The sequence below is a fragment of the Onthophagus taurus genome, chromosome 7, assembly GCF_036711975.1.
Source record: "Onthophagus taurus isolate NC chromosome 7, IU_Otau_3.0, whole genome shotgun sequence".
In the NCBI taxonomy this organism is placed as follows: Eukaryota; Metazoa; Arthropoda; class Insecta; order Coleoptera; family Scarabaeidae; genus Onthophagus; species Onthophagus taurus.
The window spans coordinates 40,329,684-40,344,929 of record NC_091972.1 but is presented as its reverse complement, the minus strand read 5'-3'; the positions used below and the strand labels follow the sequence as shown (position 1 = coordinate 40,344,929).

General features: G+C 34.1%; 1 protein-coding gene across 1 annotated transcript in view; it reads right to left on the bottom strand.

Moving 5' to 3' along the window:
- LOC111416311 (neurotrimin-like) overlaps window positions 1-15,246 on the bottom strand; it is a 255,005-nt gene that overhangs the window by 90,059 nt on the left and 149,700 nt on the right. Inside the window, exon 3 of the mRNA XM_071197296.1 lies at window positions 3,502-3,712. Coding sequence (XP_071053397.1) covers window positions 3,502-3,712 — 211 coding nt within the window. The remainder of the gene's footprint in view (window positions 1-3,501; window positions 3,713-15,246) is intronic.

Here is a 15,246-nt window from a genome sequence, read left to right as displayed (position 1 = left end):
TAATGTTTTTTTTTTTGTTGTATGTTACAGTTAATGCGCATTCTATTAATGTTTAAATTCTTTATGGTATGGTGGAAGAACAACATTAGTTGAACCATGCCATAAGATTGTTCTCATGTATGAATCTTTTATGTTTTTTATTGGCAATTATTTAATTTTATTTACTGTTTATTTTTTTGTTTTTTCTTCAATGATTTATTGCAATGATTTTTTTTTTTTTTGGTATGCTAGGAGAACAATAAAGCAGTTTATTATTATTATTATTATTATTAATTCACAATAAAATCATTGGCCCTTTCTTCTTTGAACAAATTCTGACAGGTCAACGATATCTGGAGTTTTTGAGGAATGAACTGATGCTTGTCCTTTTAGAAGCATTCCCAAATAATAATAACCCCAACTTACTGGACGACAATATTTGGTTTCAGCAGGATGGTGCACCTTGCGACGTTAAAAAAAAATTGAAAACCAAAATTTTGTATGTGGAATCAGGACCGATTGATAACACGTCAAAAATAAAATAAACAATTCCCAGGAAGTGGGTTGGGCGCCACTTATTTGACTCAAGCTCAAATAAGAAAGCTTTGCCGATGTTAGGGCAAGTCCCGGTTCCAAACACAAAAAAAAAATGAAAACAGCAACAAAAACCCGCGTATTTAACGCTGTTGGACAGGGTAACAAAACAACAAAATTACTAAAGTTCAAAATAAAAATTAAATTTAATAATAAAACAAAACAAACGAAAAAAAATATACAGGATTTAGATCCTTTACAAAAAAAAAATGGATTGAACAAAAAAAAAAGTTGAATACTTTTTAAAGCGTTCGGATACGCTTTAATCACTTTCTTTTTTATATATTTATATAATTACTTAAATTATTGGCTGCGCTAACTGTATGGATTGTGAATATTTTGCGATAAAACGACTGATACTTAGATTTTAAAGCAACTCACAGTTTCTCTTTTTTTTTTATTTCTTTCGTGGTCCAGATGTTTGACATATACGTCACCGTAATACAAAAATGACGGAGTTATACTGCAGAATTTGTCGTCAGTTCTTCGAATCCAAAATAATTAAATTTATATAATGATTATATAAAGTGGCCAATAAAATGTCCAATATTTTATTCCCAAAACTAAAAACCCTTAAAACGGAAAACGGAAAGAAAATAAAAATAATCTTTAAAACGAGAGAGACATACCTGTTACAGGGTTTTTATATCCCAACCAAAAAATAAAGAACCGTAAATGTCGATGCAAAACAAAATGTGTAATAAATCCCGGAATCCGGTGTAAATATACGCGTAAACCAATTAAACGACTAGCGTTTTCCAAAATACGCCCAATTTATGATTTTTTCGAGAGAGATCCCCCAAAATTAGGATTAACAATTTCCTCGCCGAAAAATTCTCAAAAATACGTCCCTCTTGCCTCGAACGTTCACGACCAACTCTCTATACACGAGCGACAAATATCAAACGGGTTTTTCCCTACACCCCCGACCATTACCAAAATTTTAAAACACGAAAATAAATTTCAAAAGGAAAAACAAAATATAGAAAACAATTAAGCTCCCGCAAAATTAAACCGTGATAACCTCCGCACTTTGCACATCCTGTTCGCGAATTTCTGAATAATAGTTTCCCTGAGCGGTGGATTGGCAGACGGGGGCCGATAGAATGGCCCCCCAGATCCCCAGATCTTACACCCCTTGATTTTTTTCTATGGGGTTATCTAAAATCAAAAGTGTACGCTGAGAAACCACTCAATGTAGACGCATTAAAAAATTGTATTAGCGCTGAAATTCGTAATATTAGTCCGCAATTTATTTATAATACTTTAAAAGAATGTATGAATAGGTTTGCTTATTGTCAAGAAGTGGGTGGAGGGTATTTCGAACAATTGATTAAATGATTAGAATCAGAATTTATTTCTTTTTTATAACATAATTCATATTCTACGGACATTAAATAAGTTAAAATATTAAAACTTAAAACCTTGCACATTAAAACTTAAATTATTAGTGTTTTTTAATAGAGAATAAAAAATTAAGGAACCATGACAACGTACATGGTTACGCATGGGTAATACTATTTTTTTGTTCGAAAAAAAATAAAATTTGTAAAATAACTAATACAAAACTAAACAACATAAAACAGAAAAAAAATACAAACAAACAATTACAACACAGAAAACAATCCAAAAATACACGAATTAATCGCTAATTTTGACGTTTTCGAATAGACATTATTAAAACCAAACAAAGCGTTTCCATGGTTACCAATGTGTAAGGCTATTTTTACGTTCACAAAAAGAAATAAAATTTGTACCTTTAAAACTAATTTTCTCAAAATTTTCCTTATATAACCTATATCGATATTTACATCGCTGGTCGCAGAGAAATAGATACTTTCAGATTCTGTAAACAAATGCATATGGTGCCATTTAAAAAAAATGTCGATGACGTCATAACTCATAAAAAAATGATTATCAGGAAATGAATATGGTGTGATAATGTGTGTTATGATTAACCAAAATTGACCCGTTTAGGCATTTTTGCAAAAAAAAATTTGTTATCAATTTATTGAGTATGTTCCATAATTTTGTCGCGCACTGTATGTAGTACGGTGGGCATCAAAAAATCAAATTGAAAAAAAATATTTAAGCATGCTTAAAGAGAACGATTCAATTTTTCTCGACAACTTAAATCTCAAGATGACATCATTAGTTCAACCTAGGTTGACGTCTTTACATTCCTTCCCTCTTTCTTATAATACAAGCGGAACGCTAAAACATTCCTTTTATAAATGATGATTACGGCGCGGTCAATTTTTCTTCGAAATAGCTCGTATTTTCTTTATATTTTTTTCAAACATTTTCTCCATTTTTTTCCATTACACCCCAATTCGTGCACACAGCAAAATCTTTCTATAAAATTTGTGAAAACGTGAATAGCTATGAAACAACCAGTAAGTTGATATATCGGCACGAATTTCCGCTCTTCCGGGTTTCTTTAACGGAGCGCGATGTTAATGCAGATCCGAGAGAGTCGGCAATCAAGTACACCGACGCCACTCCGTCGATTTCTTCGGTGGAAGGCGCCCAAAGTGCCGAGATAAAGACGCCGCCTTCGCGTTAGAGGGCGCCTTTTCACACTTTTGTTTTGCCATATCCGGTACAGAAATGCATCCAGACAACACAAAACGTAAACTATTTTGCTCGTAAAATGCAATTCACGATATTCCGTATTCGAGTTTCCCTATTTCTATTTGATCGATAACTATAGCTTTTGATATCAGATGACAGTGAATAAAAATCTTTTAAAAATGGTAATATTTCATTTTACTATCTTTGGATAAAAATCTCTTTTAACACAACTCGTTCAAAATTTACATTGTATAAATTTCGGGTTAAAATGAAAATAACCGCGGCGCGTTATGAAAACCGGTGAAATATAACGAGAAACGGTGAGAAACTTAAAATCTGCTCAGCAAAACTTACCAACGACCGAAAGCACCATGGAGTGGCCAATTGGTGGCGTTGTGCCAACTTGGCATTCATAAATCCCGCTATCCTTACGTTGTGGATAACGAATTTGCAACGTCCAATCTTCAGTCATCGGTTTGTGAATACAAGTAAACCTCTGATCTGAGGTATATGTCGATCTCCCAACCGTTAATAAATGAAGGTCTCTATGACGAATCCATGTCACCTTAAAAGAAAAGAGAAATAATAAAGAAGGGTATTATAAGAATTTCATAAGTCTTTATTAAATTTTAACACCCTTTCCAGAAAGCTTTTTATTACCACCATTGTCGGTCTCGGTTTTATTTCAGATCGTATAAACCTCAGAAACACACACAGAGAGACACCTATCTAAACCTTTTGAACTTGCCAAATCGTAACTCTTAATGAACAATAAAACGACACTTCAATCTGATAATAAACCCGGTAAGAATGACGCGTATGGACAATTCGGATTAGGCCGGAAGATTTACGATCGGTACTCATTACGTTGAGCTGACTGCGCGATTAAGACCTTATGAATATGATTACGGGATCCCTTGAACGCAATTCGGCAAACTCGTTTCGCGAACCCTTCGTTTCCCAGATGTCGCAACATTCTAACGAACTTCGGAGCCCTTTCGACATCCGGAAAATTTTCATCAGCGGCAGCCCCGCTGTTAAACAAAACGATTACAGGCACCCAATCTGCAATAATTGTAACGGATGTGGATCTTGTCCGGTTTCAACCCTCCCGAAAAGGTTTCAAATTAAGTTGTTTCGCCGGAAAGCGATTGTTAAATTACGAGTTATTGCGTTTTAATTGATCATTACTTTTGCTTACATCTCAAAGAGTAAAAGTGATTTTTCAAAACAAATATTTCGCCGAAGAGAATACGTTTAAATTAGACATTGATAAAAATTGATCACAATTAGAACTCTTCTCCACAAAATGTGCTTTTTCTTCGAAACGGTTCCTCTTACAGATTTCAAATTTATGTACATTTTATGTAAAATACTTAGAGAAGTTTAAATTCATAGCCAAATTTAAGATTCATTAAGTGAATTTGGAGATAAGAGTGGGTAGAACGTTAAAAATAATGTACAAAATGATCAAATTCTTCATTTAACTAAATTCTATATAAATTTGGATTCTACAGAGAAATCTGTATAAGAAATTGCTAAATTGATTAAAACGGACAAGGTTAGATAAAAGGAAATGGGACGCTTATAAAATGCATCACAATTACGACTCTTCGCTAAAAAATGTGCTGTTTTCGGAACGGTTCCTTTTACAGATTTACAAATTCATATCTTTTTATATTTAATACATAGGATATCTAAAGTCCTCCAGGTGACCCTAGATACCATTTGCACTTGGTGTAAGGGAGAGAACCTCTCAATAAACCCGCAAAAGACAATTGTTGTGCCCTTCACCAGGAAGCGAAAGTTGGATGGACTAATCCGCTCAACTATCCAAGGTGAAGAAATTCCTTTCTCAAAGGAAGTCAAATATCTAGGAGTAATCCTAGACAAAACCCTGTCATGGAATGGACATTTGCAGGGAGTTTTACACAAAGATAGACAATCCTTGTGGACTTGTCGCAGTCTTTGTGGAAAAAATTGGGGTCTTACCCCTGAAAGACTGTACTGGCTCTATGTGACTGTGGTTAGACCTATGATCACATACGGAGCAGCAGCCTGGTATAGGAAAGTCCGACAGACTTCAGTTATCAGTAAACTTTCACGAATTCAACGAGTAGCTGGATTGGCAATCTCTGGTGCGATAGGCACAACGCCAACTCTAGCAATGGAGGTTCTGCTTGGCCTATCTCCTCTGCATTTGCATATAGAGAAAGTGGCTAGAACAAGCATTTACAGATTTAAGCAATATACTCAAAACTGTTCCGACATGTCCTACCAATGGGCTGCGGAAGACATTATAAGCACTGATACTTTGCTATCAATGCCGTCAGATTTGGCGGTATCACTATCAGTGATTAATGCTCGATACCAGATTGTACTGCCTGAGCGGCAGTCCTGGATCGAAAATGAAAATTCTCTGGTTCGGGCAGACATTTGCTTGTACACAGATGGATCAAAAACGCCTGAAGGGGTAGGAGCAGGACTATACTGCCAGACACCTCGAATTAAGCCGGGTTTATACAGACGATTTAGCTGTAAATTTAAATTTAAAAATTTAGCTGTAAGAGTTAAATGTATTGAAACCCCATGTATCGTTTATACAAAGCTGTAAGATTTAGCTGTAAACATAAAGTTGGTCAACTTTTCTAAATTTACAGCGTCACACATGCGCAAGACGACCTCAATGAGCTGTATCCAATGATCGGCCGGTGTTAATAGCGCGTTATAACCTAACCTCAACTGTTGTTTATTTCTGTGCCAACAAAATGAGTGAATTCGATGGAAAATTAATTAAAATTGTTGAGAACTACCGATATATTTACGATAAAAAATGTTCTGAACATAAAGATAAGATATTGGTAGAAAATGACAATACAAAAACCAGTAATATTTTGTTTTTTGAGGTTGCGATTCTGTAAATCTTAAATTCTGTATAAATCAATTTTTTTCTTAAAGCTAAATAAAATCCTTAAATCTAAATCTTTAAATTTAAATTTACAGCTAAATTCTGTATAAACCCGGCATTAAGCAAGTCTACAGCCTGGGTACGTACTGTACTGTATTCCAGGCGGAAGTATTTGCTATTGACATGGGTGCTAAAATCCTTCTTGAAAGAGGGGCGAAGAACATGACAGTACGAATTTTCTCAGACAGTCAAGCCGCTCTCCAGGCGCTGCAAGCCGTGAAAGCGGTGTCGGCTCTGGTTAATGATTGTAAGAGAACATTAAACACACTGAGTTGTGATAACAGAGTCTCTCTGATCTGGGTCCCGGGTCACTCTGGGGTTGCTGGCAATGAAGCGGCAGATAAGATAGCACGAGATGGCAGCGCTGAAGCGTTTGTGGGACCGGAACCAGCAGTTGGTGTATCATTTGCGATGGCCAAATATAGGATTGGACTGTGGGCTGAAGAGAGACTTCGCCTACTGTGGACCAGTTCTCCTGGAATGAGACATGCTAAGGTGTTTATTAACATCGCCACTGTCAAACCCGGGAATATTTTAGGACTTGCCCGTAGTAGCATAAAAGTTCTAATGTGTGTTTTTACAGGGCACTGCCGATTAAAAGCACACCTCAACTTGTTGGGTTTAGCCGACTATGTGCGGAGGAAGCAGAGACGGTTGAGCATGTTTTATGCCACTGCCCTGCCGTTAACCGTATCAGATTCTCGATTTTTGGGTCGCAGTTTATCTCCTCAAAAGATCTGAATGACCTTTCGCCGAGCAAGGTATTAATGTTCGTTAAGAGCATTGGACTGCACGGTGAAATTTGATAACGATATCTATCGGGGTACAATAGATCCTTAGGTGCAAGGTTGGTTGGTCCGCCTACCCGATATGTATTCTATGTAATGTAATGTAATGTAATGTAATGTAATGTTTAATACATAGGGAATTTTAAATTGACAATCAGATTTCAGATTCTTCAAGAGAAATAGAAGATAAGAGTGAAACAATGAACTTATTGAAATTATTTCAATTTTACATCAATAATCCTCTATACTCTTAACTTTTTTCTATACAACATATCGAATCCTTAATATTTGTAAATTACACACCTTTAGCATATATTGATGTAATAATCATCTTTTAATACTCAAAAATTAGGTTGAAACGTTTTTCGGAAAGTTCTCTTTTCCCTCGAAGTTACATTTCAAATCGAATTATTCATTTCTCCATCTTGCACTGTCCTACATAAAAATTGGGTGATTTTGCAAAGGCAAAGTTTTGTTTGGATAAAGGATGTCCTTATGATAACCCTGAGTTTTCGGCCGTCTTACAAGACCCACGGCCCGAATGTTTCTGGTTTTAGGTCTAGTGTGAGTTCTACTTTTCGTTCAATAAAAATATCCCGCAATTTAACGCTGAATAACAATTAAAACTAACTTGAAACATTCGTGTTTAACCGTACGTCTCTCAAGCCGGCTAAAACCCGAAAAAGTCTAGTTCTGGTGATAGTACTAGTGTAAAACTAGAACTAACACTAGACCGATAACTAGAAACATTTGGGTTTAGCCGCACGTCTCTCAAGACGGCTAAATCCGAATGATTCTAGTTCTAGGTCTTGTGTTAGTTCTAGTTTTAGTTCAATGAAAATATGCAACATAGTGATATCTTATGTTAACTAGAACTAACATTAGACCTAGAACTAGAAACATTGAGACATGTTGTATTTTATGTGGGACAAAGTAATTAGGTACAACCTAGTTGCTATGGAAATAAATTTTTGGATATTGCATTTTAAGTGAAATTCAATGTATTCATTGTAATAATGATACATTCGATTTTTATATGCTACAAATAAATAAGTCATAATTGCTATTTGATTATAATGAAATGAAATAAAATAATAAAATGCTTTAATGATGTTTAAAAAAGTGTTAAAGTATGTGGGCTTGTAAATATAGAAATTTAAATATTATGATACAAATGTGGTTACATTTAACGATTGGATTTGATGTATATTTTTATTGGCATTACGAGCTAAAACCTGTGCAATCAAATCACCGTTAAAACACAGGAATTACCTGCAAAAAGAGCACATTTATTCAGGAACCGTAAAAACCGGCGACCGTAATCAAATATTCATATGGCCGTTCTGCGGCGTCGACAAATGGCTATTTGATTAAGCCCTTTTTTCAGGAGTTTACCCGGTTGTTTCACTGTTAACAGTGTTCACAGTAAAAATCGCGGATTTAATAACCGAAATCATTGAACATTTAAAACTCAATCTAACGACCGAAACTACTTTAATTTAGCAAGATCGAAATTGGAACTGTCTTTATGCGGGATATGCGCGATTTGCCGTGACAGACACCATGCATTCATATCGTACCTAATTGTGAGTACGTATTAGCTTAGATTATAACTTTCGCGTCTGTTATTTCCCCCACTGCGAGCTTAATTTGATCAGAACTAACCCGATAGAAGTTCGGATACACGCCTGGTTATTAGGTTATGTTCCACCGCAAATATACAACGCTAAACGACCTTTTGAGCGGTGCATCCGGTAGATGTGAAGGTACAGAGTTTGCTAATTAATACAGCTAATTAATAACGAACTTGCGTTGTGATGTAAAGTACGAATAATTATTGCGATCGCAATTGTTATTCGAAAATTTTGTATCAATCAAGAGCGCGGCACAATTTTATCCCCCAATTTTCTTAACGACCTCCAAATTACCTCGACGAGTACAGAATAGCCACCCTCTAATTTTCTCCAACGGGCTTTATTTTTCAATTCCGAAATTAACCGTACAGCCAGATCACGCCCGATCTTTTTTTTTGTGTGCCGGGAGAGATTGGGAAAGGGCCGAAAAAGTTTACGGGCCATAAAATTTGGGATAATTCTATTCACGTAACTGAAAACGTATACTGTATATACGAAAATACGGAAGTTTCACGACGTTTTCGGCGGTAGTTTATATGAATTGTACGAACCGGGATTCTCATTTAACCCGGATTATTTTACGTTTACAATATTTATACGTTATGTTACAATATGCGGGGAATAACCAAGATGTTCTTAACAGCATACGATTTCACACTCAATCAATTAATTTAAAAGCGCGTTTATGGTGTCGTAAAGGCTGAGATTTTATGAGGGCGACGGAAGTAATAAACAGGACCCATATTCGTTTTCGAAAAGAAAATTGTGTAGAGATAAAAACGTAAAATACGTACATAAATAAAAAAGTGAGAAACTAAAAAGTTATCTTTTAAGTTAACTCGTTTCATGATTAATCTGGTTTTGGTAAAACTTAAGATTCCTTTCCAATTCTGGAACTGTTTCCATGGAAAGGCAACTGGAATGCGAATAATAGTCCAAACCAGCGAGAAGTTATACGTCTGTTCCAGTTTCCGACACAAAACTTGGCACGAATTTCCAAGAGTTCACACTCCGACAGCTTCTCCATTCTACGATCTAAAAATTGCGCCACGGATTTTGCACGGTTTTCCCTTTACACCGCAAAGGTCTTTTGTATAACTTATTGCTTGTAATTTTTACCGGAAGACGACGTGTCAACGTAAATTGGATATTTCTGTATTTTTAAGGTTTTACGATTTCTGCAATAAAAGAAATAGTTTGTAAAACATATTTCAGCGTGGATAATCTAAATTTATATATTTTATGAAAGGAATATTGCGGCCCAATTTGTTGGAATTCGGTGGAAGACCGAACGAGAAATTATAGAAAATTGCGATCCATAAATAAATAAATTTTAGACCGCGCTGAAGTGAACACCATTCATCGTTGTGAATACTCGAATTAACGCAACGCGTTACTCGTTTCACCGAAATTACGGCCTAATGGTAGTTATTTTGTTGGCTGTAACCGTATTTTGAGGTCATTAAGTAAATTAAATTATCGTTATCATTCATGATCGATTATACCAAAAAGTAAACATCCCCTAACGTTTCCTATACCAACTAAATTATAGATAATCACGAATCAATTTATTAATCGTCGCGCCGCGCCGTCTCATTAATCGTTCTCGAGATAACAAATAATTTAATTAAAATTGGCTATGGTTTAGATCCACGTTTCTTCTATTATGTATTTATAAAAAAGATATTCTTACGAAAAAATAATAAATTTTATTATTTCTTCCATTTTCATCAATGTTATTTAATTTTAAATAAAATTGATGTTTTACTTTATAAAAAATTGGCTTTATATGTTTCGATTAAATTTAATCATCTTCAGAGGCTCTCGTCAGGATCATTCAAGATGAACAAAACACATTAAAATCAACATTAATAACTACACTCAGATTAATTATTTAACCTTTTCTATGAAGGTTTTTTTAGAAGTTAATTAATTTTTTAATAAAATACAAACAATTTTGAGAAACACGTGTACTCTTACTATGAAATAAGTGGCGTTTTAGAAGTTTACTAGAACTAGAAACTTTCGCGTTAAGCCGTGCGTCTTATGAAAAAATGTTTGTCGGTTAAAGTTTAAAAAAAAAATACATGAAAAGATAATTAATAACTAATTAGTGTTTAATTGTCAACTAAATTGTTTTTCTCAAATCCGGGTGGAGAAGGTTTCGTTGAGTTCACTACATTGAGGTCTTATATATAATCTAGAGAGCGTATGTGGTGGTGGTGGGGGTAATCAGAAAGTCAGACATGTTGGATGTACCGACCTGAACTTAGCTATAGTTTCAAGTCTCTATTGTACCTACAATTCCTACAATTATAACCTCACAATTCTCATAAACATATTGTTATTTTTATTAAAATTTGATTTTTGTTGAAAGTTTTCGAATTCTTTTCGTTTCACATATGTATTTTATAATTTGATAGGTTGGACGATTATTTACAACAGTCCATAAAATGTTTCTGGTTACTTGACTTGGAAGTAACAATTGAAGACCTTGGTATAAGAAGGGGACAACTCCTTCCCTTGATAAATGGAGCTACTCCCTTCTTGCACCGAGGTCTTCAATTGAAGTTCAAGTAAAGTTTATTATTAACGACTGTTCAGTTTTTTTTAAATAAACTAACAATTATTTGTAAGCAAAGGTTAACGTGATCAATCGGAATTGCTTTAAATATTTTCTTCTTAGTTTATGTTAATTATAAGGGTTATGGCTAAAAATTATTAAGTTCTTTTAAAATATCATATAATTAATAATTATTTATCAATAAAAAATTAATGTTTTGTTTTAGTTATTATTTTCTGTCTTTCCAGTTTATAATAATGTAAATTCTTGCATAAATATATATATAAGAATTTCGAATTTCCCGCTAAGTTGGTACATCTAACATGGCGACCTTTCTGACGTCATTTTAGGCGTGGTGGGGACAACAGCATACGCTCTCTAGATTATATATAAGACCTCAATGGTTCACTAGCATCTTCCATGTGCGGCTGACTTCCCAACCGTCTTCTCTATTCATGTTATCCCCAATCTCTATCGCCTCTCTCGTCCAGCTTTGGAAATTATGTCCATTTCTTGTTAGCACTTTGGTTTTGTCAAATGCTATGATGTGTCCTCCTTTGTGGCAATGCTCTGCGACTGTGGATTGTTGGATTTTACTCACAAGGGAAGTATCAGAACTGTCCCTCACCGATTTTGTTGAAATTTGGTACAGCGATAGTATGGGCAAAAATAAGGTTTACGTATTTTTTTATACGTGCTAATAAAGCCCCTGGGGCGAGTTATAAGGGTTGGAAATCGGGGCGAAATATATATATTCGCTTATAGGCTGAAAACGAAAGTAGCTATCGAAATGTGGTAAATGTAAACTGATATTCATTTTCAAAGAGCTTTCCATTGATGTATCACACATATATCTGAGGGCTTCAGGGGGTAAACTACCCCTAGTTTTTTGGAATATTTTAAAAACTACCCTGTCGATTTTGACGATATTATGTGTCCTTATAGTACGTTTAAAAATAGCAATGACGTGTTTTTTCTTATTTGCCTCTGACCATCCCCTGCAAAGTTACGGGGTATGATAGATAACCCCTTTCCTTAAGAATAATGTGATAAACTGTTACACTGTTGAACAATATTTTGAAGAAAAGCATAAATTAGTTGTAAATTAAGATTTACGCAGTAAAATAAACCCTATACGACATTTAGGGGTGGCTTGAGTTAACTACCCTAACCACCCCAAAAATTAAATTTTTTTGCGAAAAAATCGATTTTGGTGCAATTTACGACGATGATTTTTTATACGTTATGTAGTACTTTTGAAAGAACTTACAAGGGTTAGAAGTTTGGGGTAGAAAATATATTTTCGCTAATAATTTTCATAATCCTACAGAAAACGTTTTTTATCCTTACTCTATTTAAATAACACAAAAGTTAGTGTAGTTATATAAATATTTATTAATAATGAATTAAAAAGTAACTGGCAAAGAAATGGTTGACTATTACAAATTGTATTCTACATTATTAATTTAATTTCTTTCTTTTTACTTTTTTTATTCAATGTATTGTTGGCAATAATGAAAATCATGGAAAAAATGTTTTAAACACAACGATTGTTTACACCATGCACAAGTTATAACAGCTATTTCTCCACAGATATCGCACGTAGGTTTTTCATTGGAAAAGCAAACCTCCACGAGATTTTCAACTGTTCTGATCTCTCCTCTATATATCCAGACGCAAGCCACGCGTATTTAAAAACATTAATAAATCGTGGGGAAGACAACTGGTTAAGCAATTTTAAAATATTATCTCGCTGATGCAAATTGACATAGTGCTGATAGAGAATAATTTGATCAGAAAATCTTCTAATGAAATTATTCCATATTCTAAACCCAAATACATCCAGGGGTTGAATTTGACCTGTTGGCAGTGGCCACTCCAAGAATCCAGTAATAGTAATGATTTGGGTCCGGTGTTTGGGAAATAGCCATTTTGTAGCCAATTTTTCATATAAGCAGAAGACAGTTTACCAAACTTTGATGCCAAAACGAATATGTTATCTGCTTTGAACATTGTATTTATTACCCTCGGTCCAAACGTACCAGAGAATTCTAACAATGTAGAATACAGTTTGTGATATTTAACCATTTTTTTTCAGTTGCTTTTTAACTCATTATTAATAAATATTTATATAATTATCCTAGCTTTTGTGTTATTTAAATAGAATAAGGATAAAAAAGCTTTTTCTGTAGGAGTATGAAAGTTATTAGTAAAAATATATTTTCTACGCCAAACTTCTAACCCTTGTAAGTTCTTACAATAGTACTAACGTATAAAAAAATCAGCGTCGTAAATTGCTCCAAAATCGACAAACAATTTTTTGAAAAAAAAAATTTTTTTGGGGTGGTTAGGGTAATCAACCCCCGCCACCCCTAAATGTCGTATAGGGTTTATTTTACTGCGTAAATCTTAATTTACATCTAATTTATGCTTTTCTTCAAAATATTGTTCAACAGTGTAACAGTTTATCACATTATTCTTAAGGAAAGGGGTTATCTATCATACCCCGTAACTTTGCAGGGGATGGTCAGAGGCATGACACAAAAAAAAAAAATGTAACCCTATTGCGGGTGCTTACGGCTAATTCAGTGAAGACGGGTGTGAGTAAATAAAACAGTGATGTAAAAAAAATATAATACGAATTAAATTTATTAAATGTTGAGCGCCAGAAATTTTTGAGAGAAATTTCAAACTCCAAAACAATGCAAAATACCTTTTAAAATCAATAACAAAAAAAAAATAACTCTGGTCCGCATAAGCTTATGTTTCCCCTCACAACAACATTAAGAAAATGCATAAAAAAAAATAATAATATCTCGAACAAAATAAAGAAAACAAAACAAAAAAAATATTTACTAACTTGAATTATTGAAATCAAAATCAATTAATACTCCTAATCAAATAAATGATATACTTCGAAGAAAAAAAAAGAAAAAAAAATCATTAAGCTATTCAACTCAGATGTTGAATTCAATAAACAAATAAGGTAAGTACAATCACGATAATACCGAAATAAAGAATTCAATCTTAATTACTCGACACAGGTAAGTTGATTCGTAATTTAAAATAGTTAAATTCACTTATCTGGTTTATCTTCTTTTTTTTTTTTATTTTTTTTTAGGTCTCCACCAAGGTTCACCACGTTACCACGCTAGCGATGACGTAAACACTTATGAAGATCTCCAATTAATCTGCTCCTGATTAATTAAGTACGGTGAGTACTCGAACATTAGTAAAACAGTAGTTTTATAAATTCGAAACTAGTACTATCTTGAAAACTAGTATAAATCGATAATTCACGCCAAGATGGTGTACAAACCTTAGTTGTTGGTCGGTTTCCACAGATTCTTTTCGAAAGGTTATAACTTCCGCATAAGCGAATGGTGATGATGTTTACCAAAAATACTCAAAAACACACCACACTACACTGGGATAGAATAATCGCTCAATAAATTCCCTTTTTCTAAGGTAAATAAGAACTTTTTACTCTAAACGAACGTCTATCCCAAAACCTTTCGTTCAACTCCTCTTTTCAAAAAAATGCACCAATCGTCCACGCACAAACTGGTTTTCCGAGTTCGACGTCACGCCACATGTTTTCAAACAAAAATAAAATACAATTTTTCAATTTTGCATCGAGCAATAAAATAAACGAATATAAACCATTGCGCTTTGAAAATCATTTAAAAACCCTCAAAAAAAAAATCAAAATCAACTCCAACCGTAACAGGCAAATAAGAAAAAACACGTCATTAATATTTTTAAACGTACTATAAGGACACATAATATCGCCAAAATCGACAGGGTAGTTTTTAAAATATTCCAAAAAACTAGGGGTAGTTTACTCCCTGAAGCCCTCAGATATATGTGTGATATATCAATGGAAAGCTCTTTGAAAATGAATATCAGTTTACATTTACCATATTTCGATAGCTATTTTCGTTTTCAGCCTATAACCGAATATATATATTTCGCCCCGATTTCCAACCCTTATAACTCGCCCCAGAGGCTTTATTAGCACGTATAAAAAAATACGTACACCTTATTTTTGGCCATACTATCGCTGTACCAAATTTCAACAAAATCGGTGAGGGACAGTTCTGATACTTCCCTGGCAGTCGGACATCCCTTTCGTATTTCTCGATG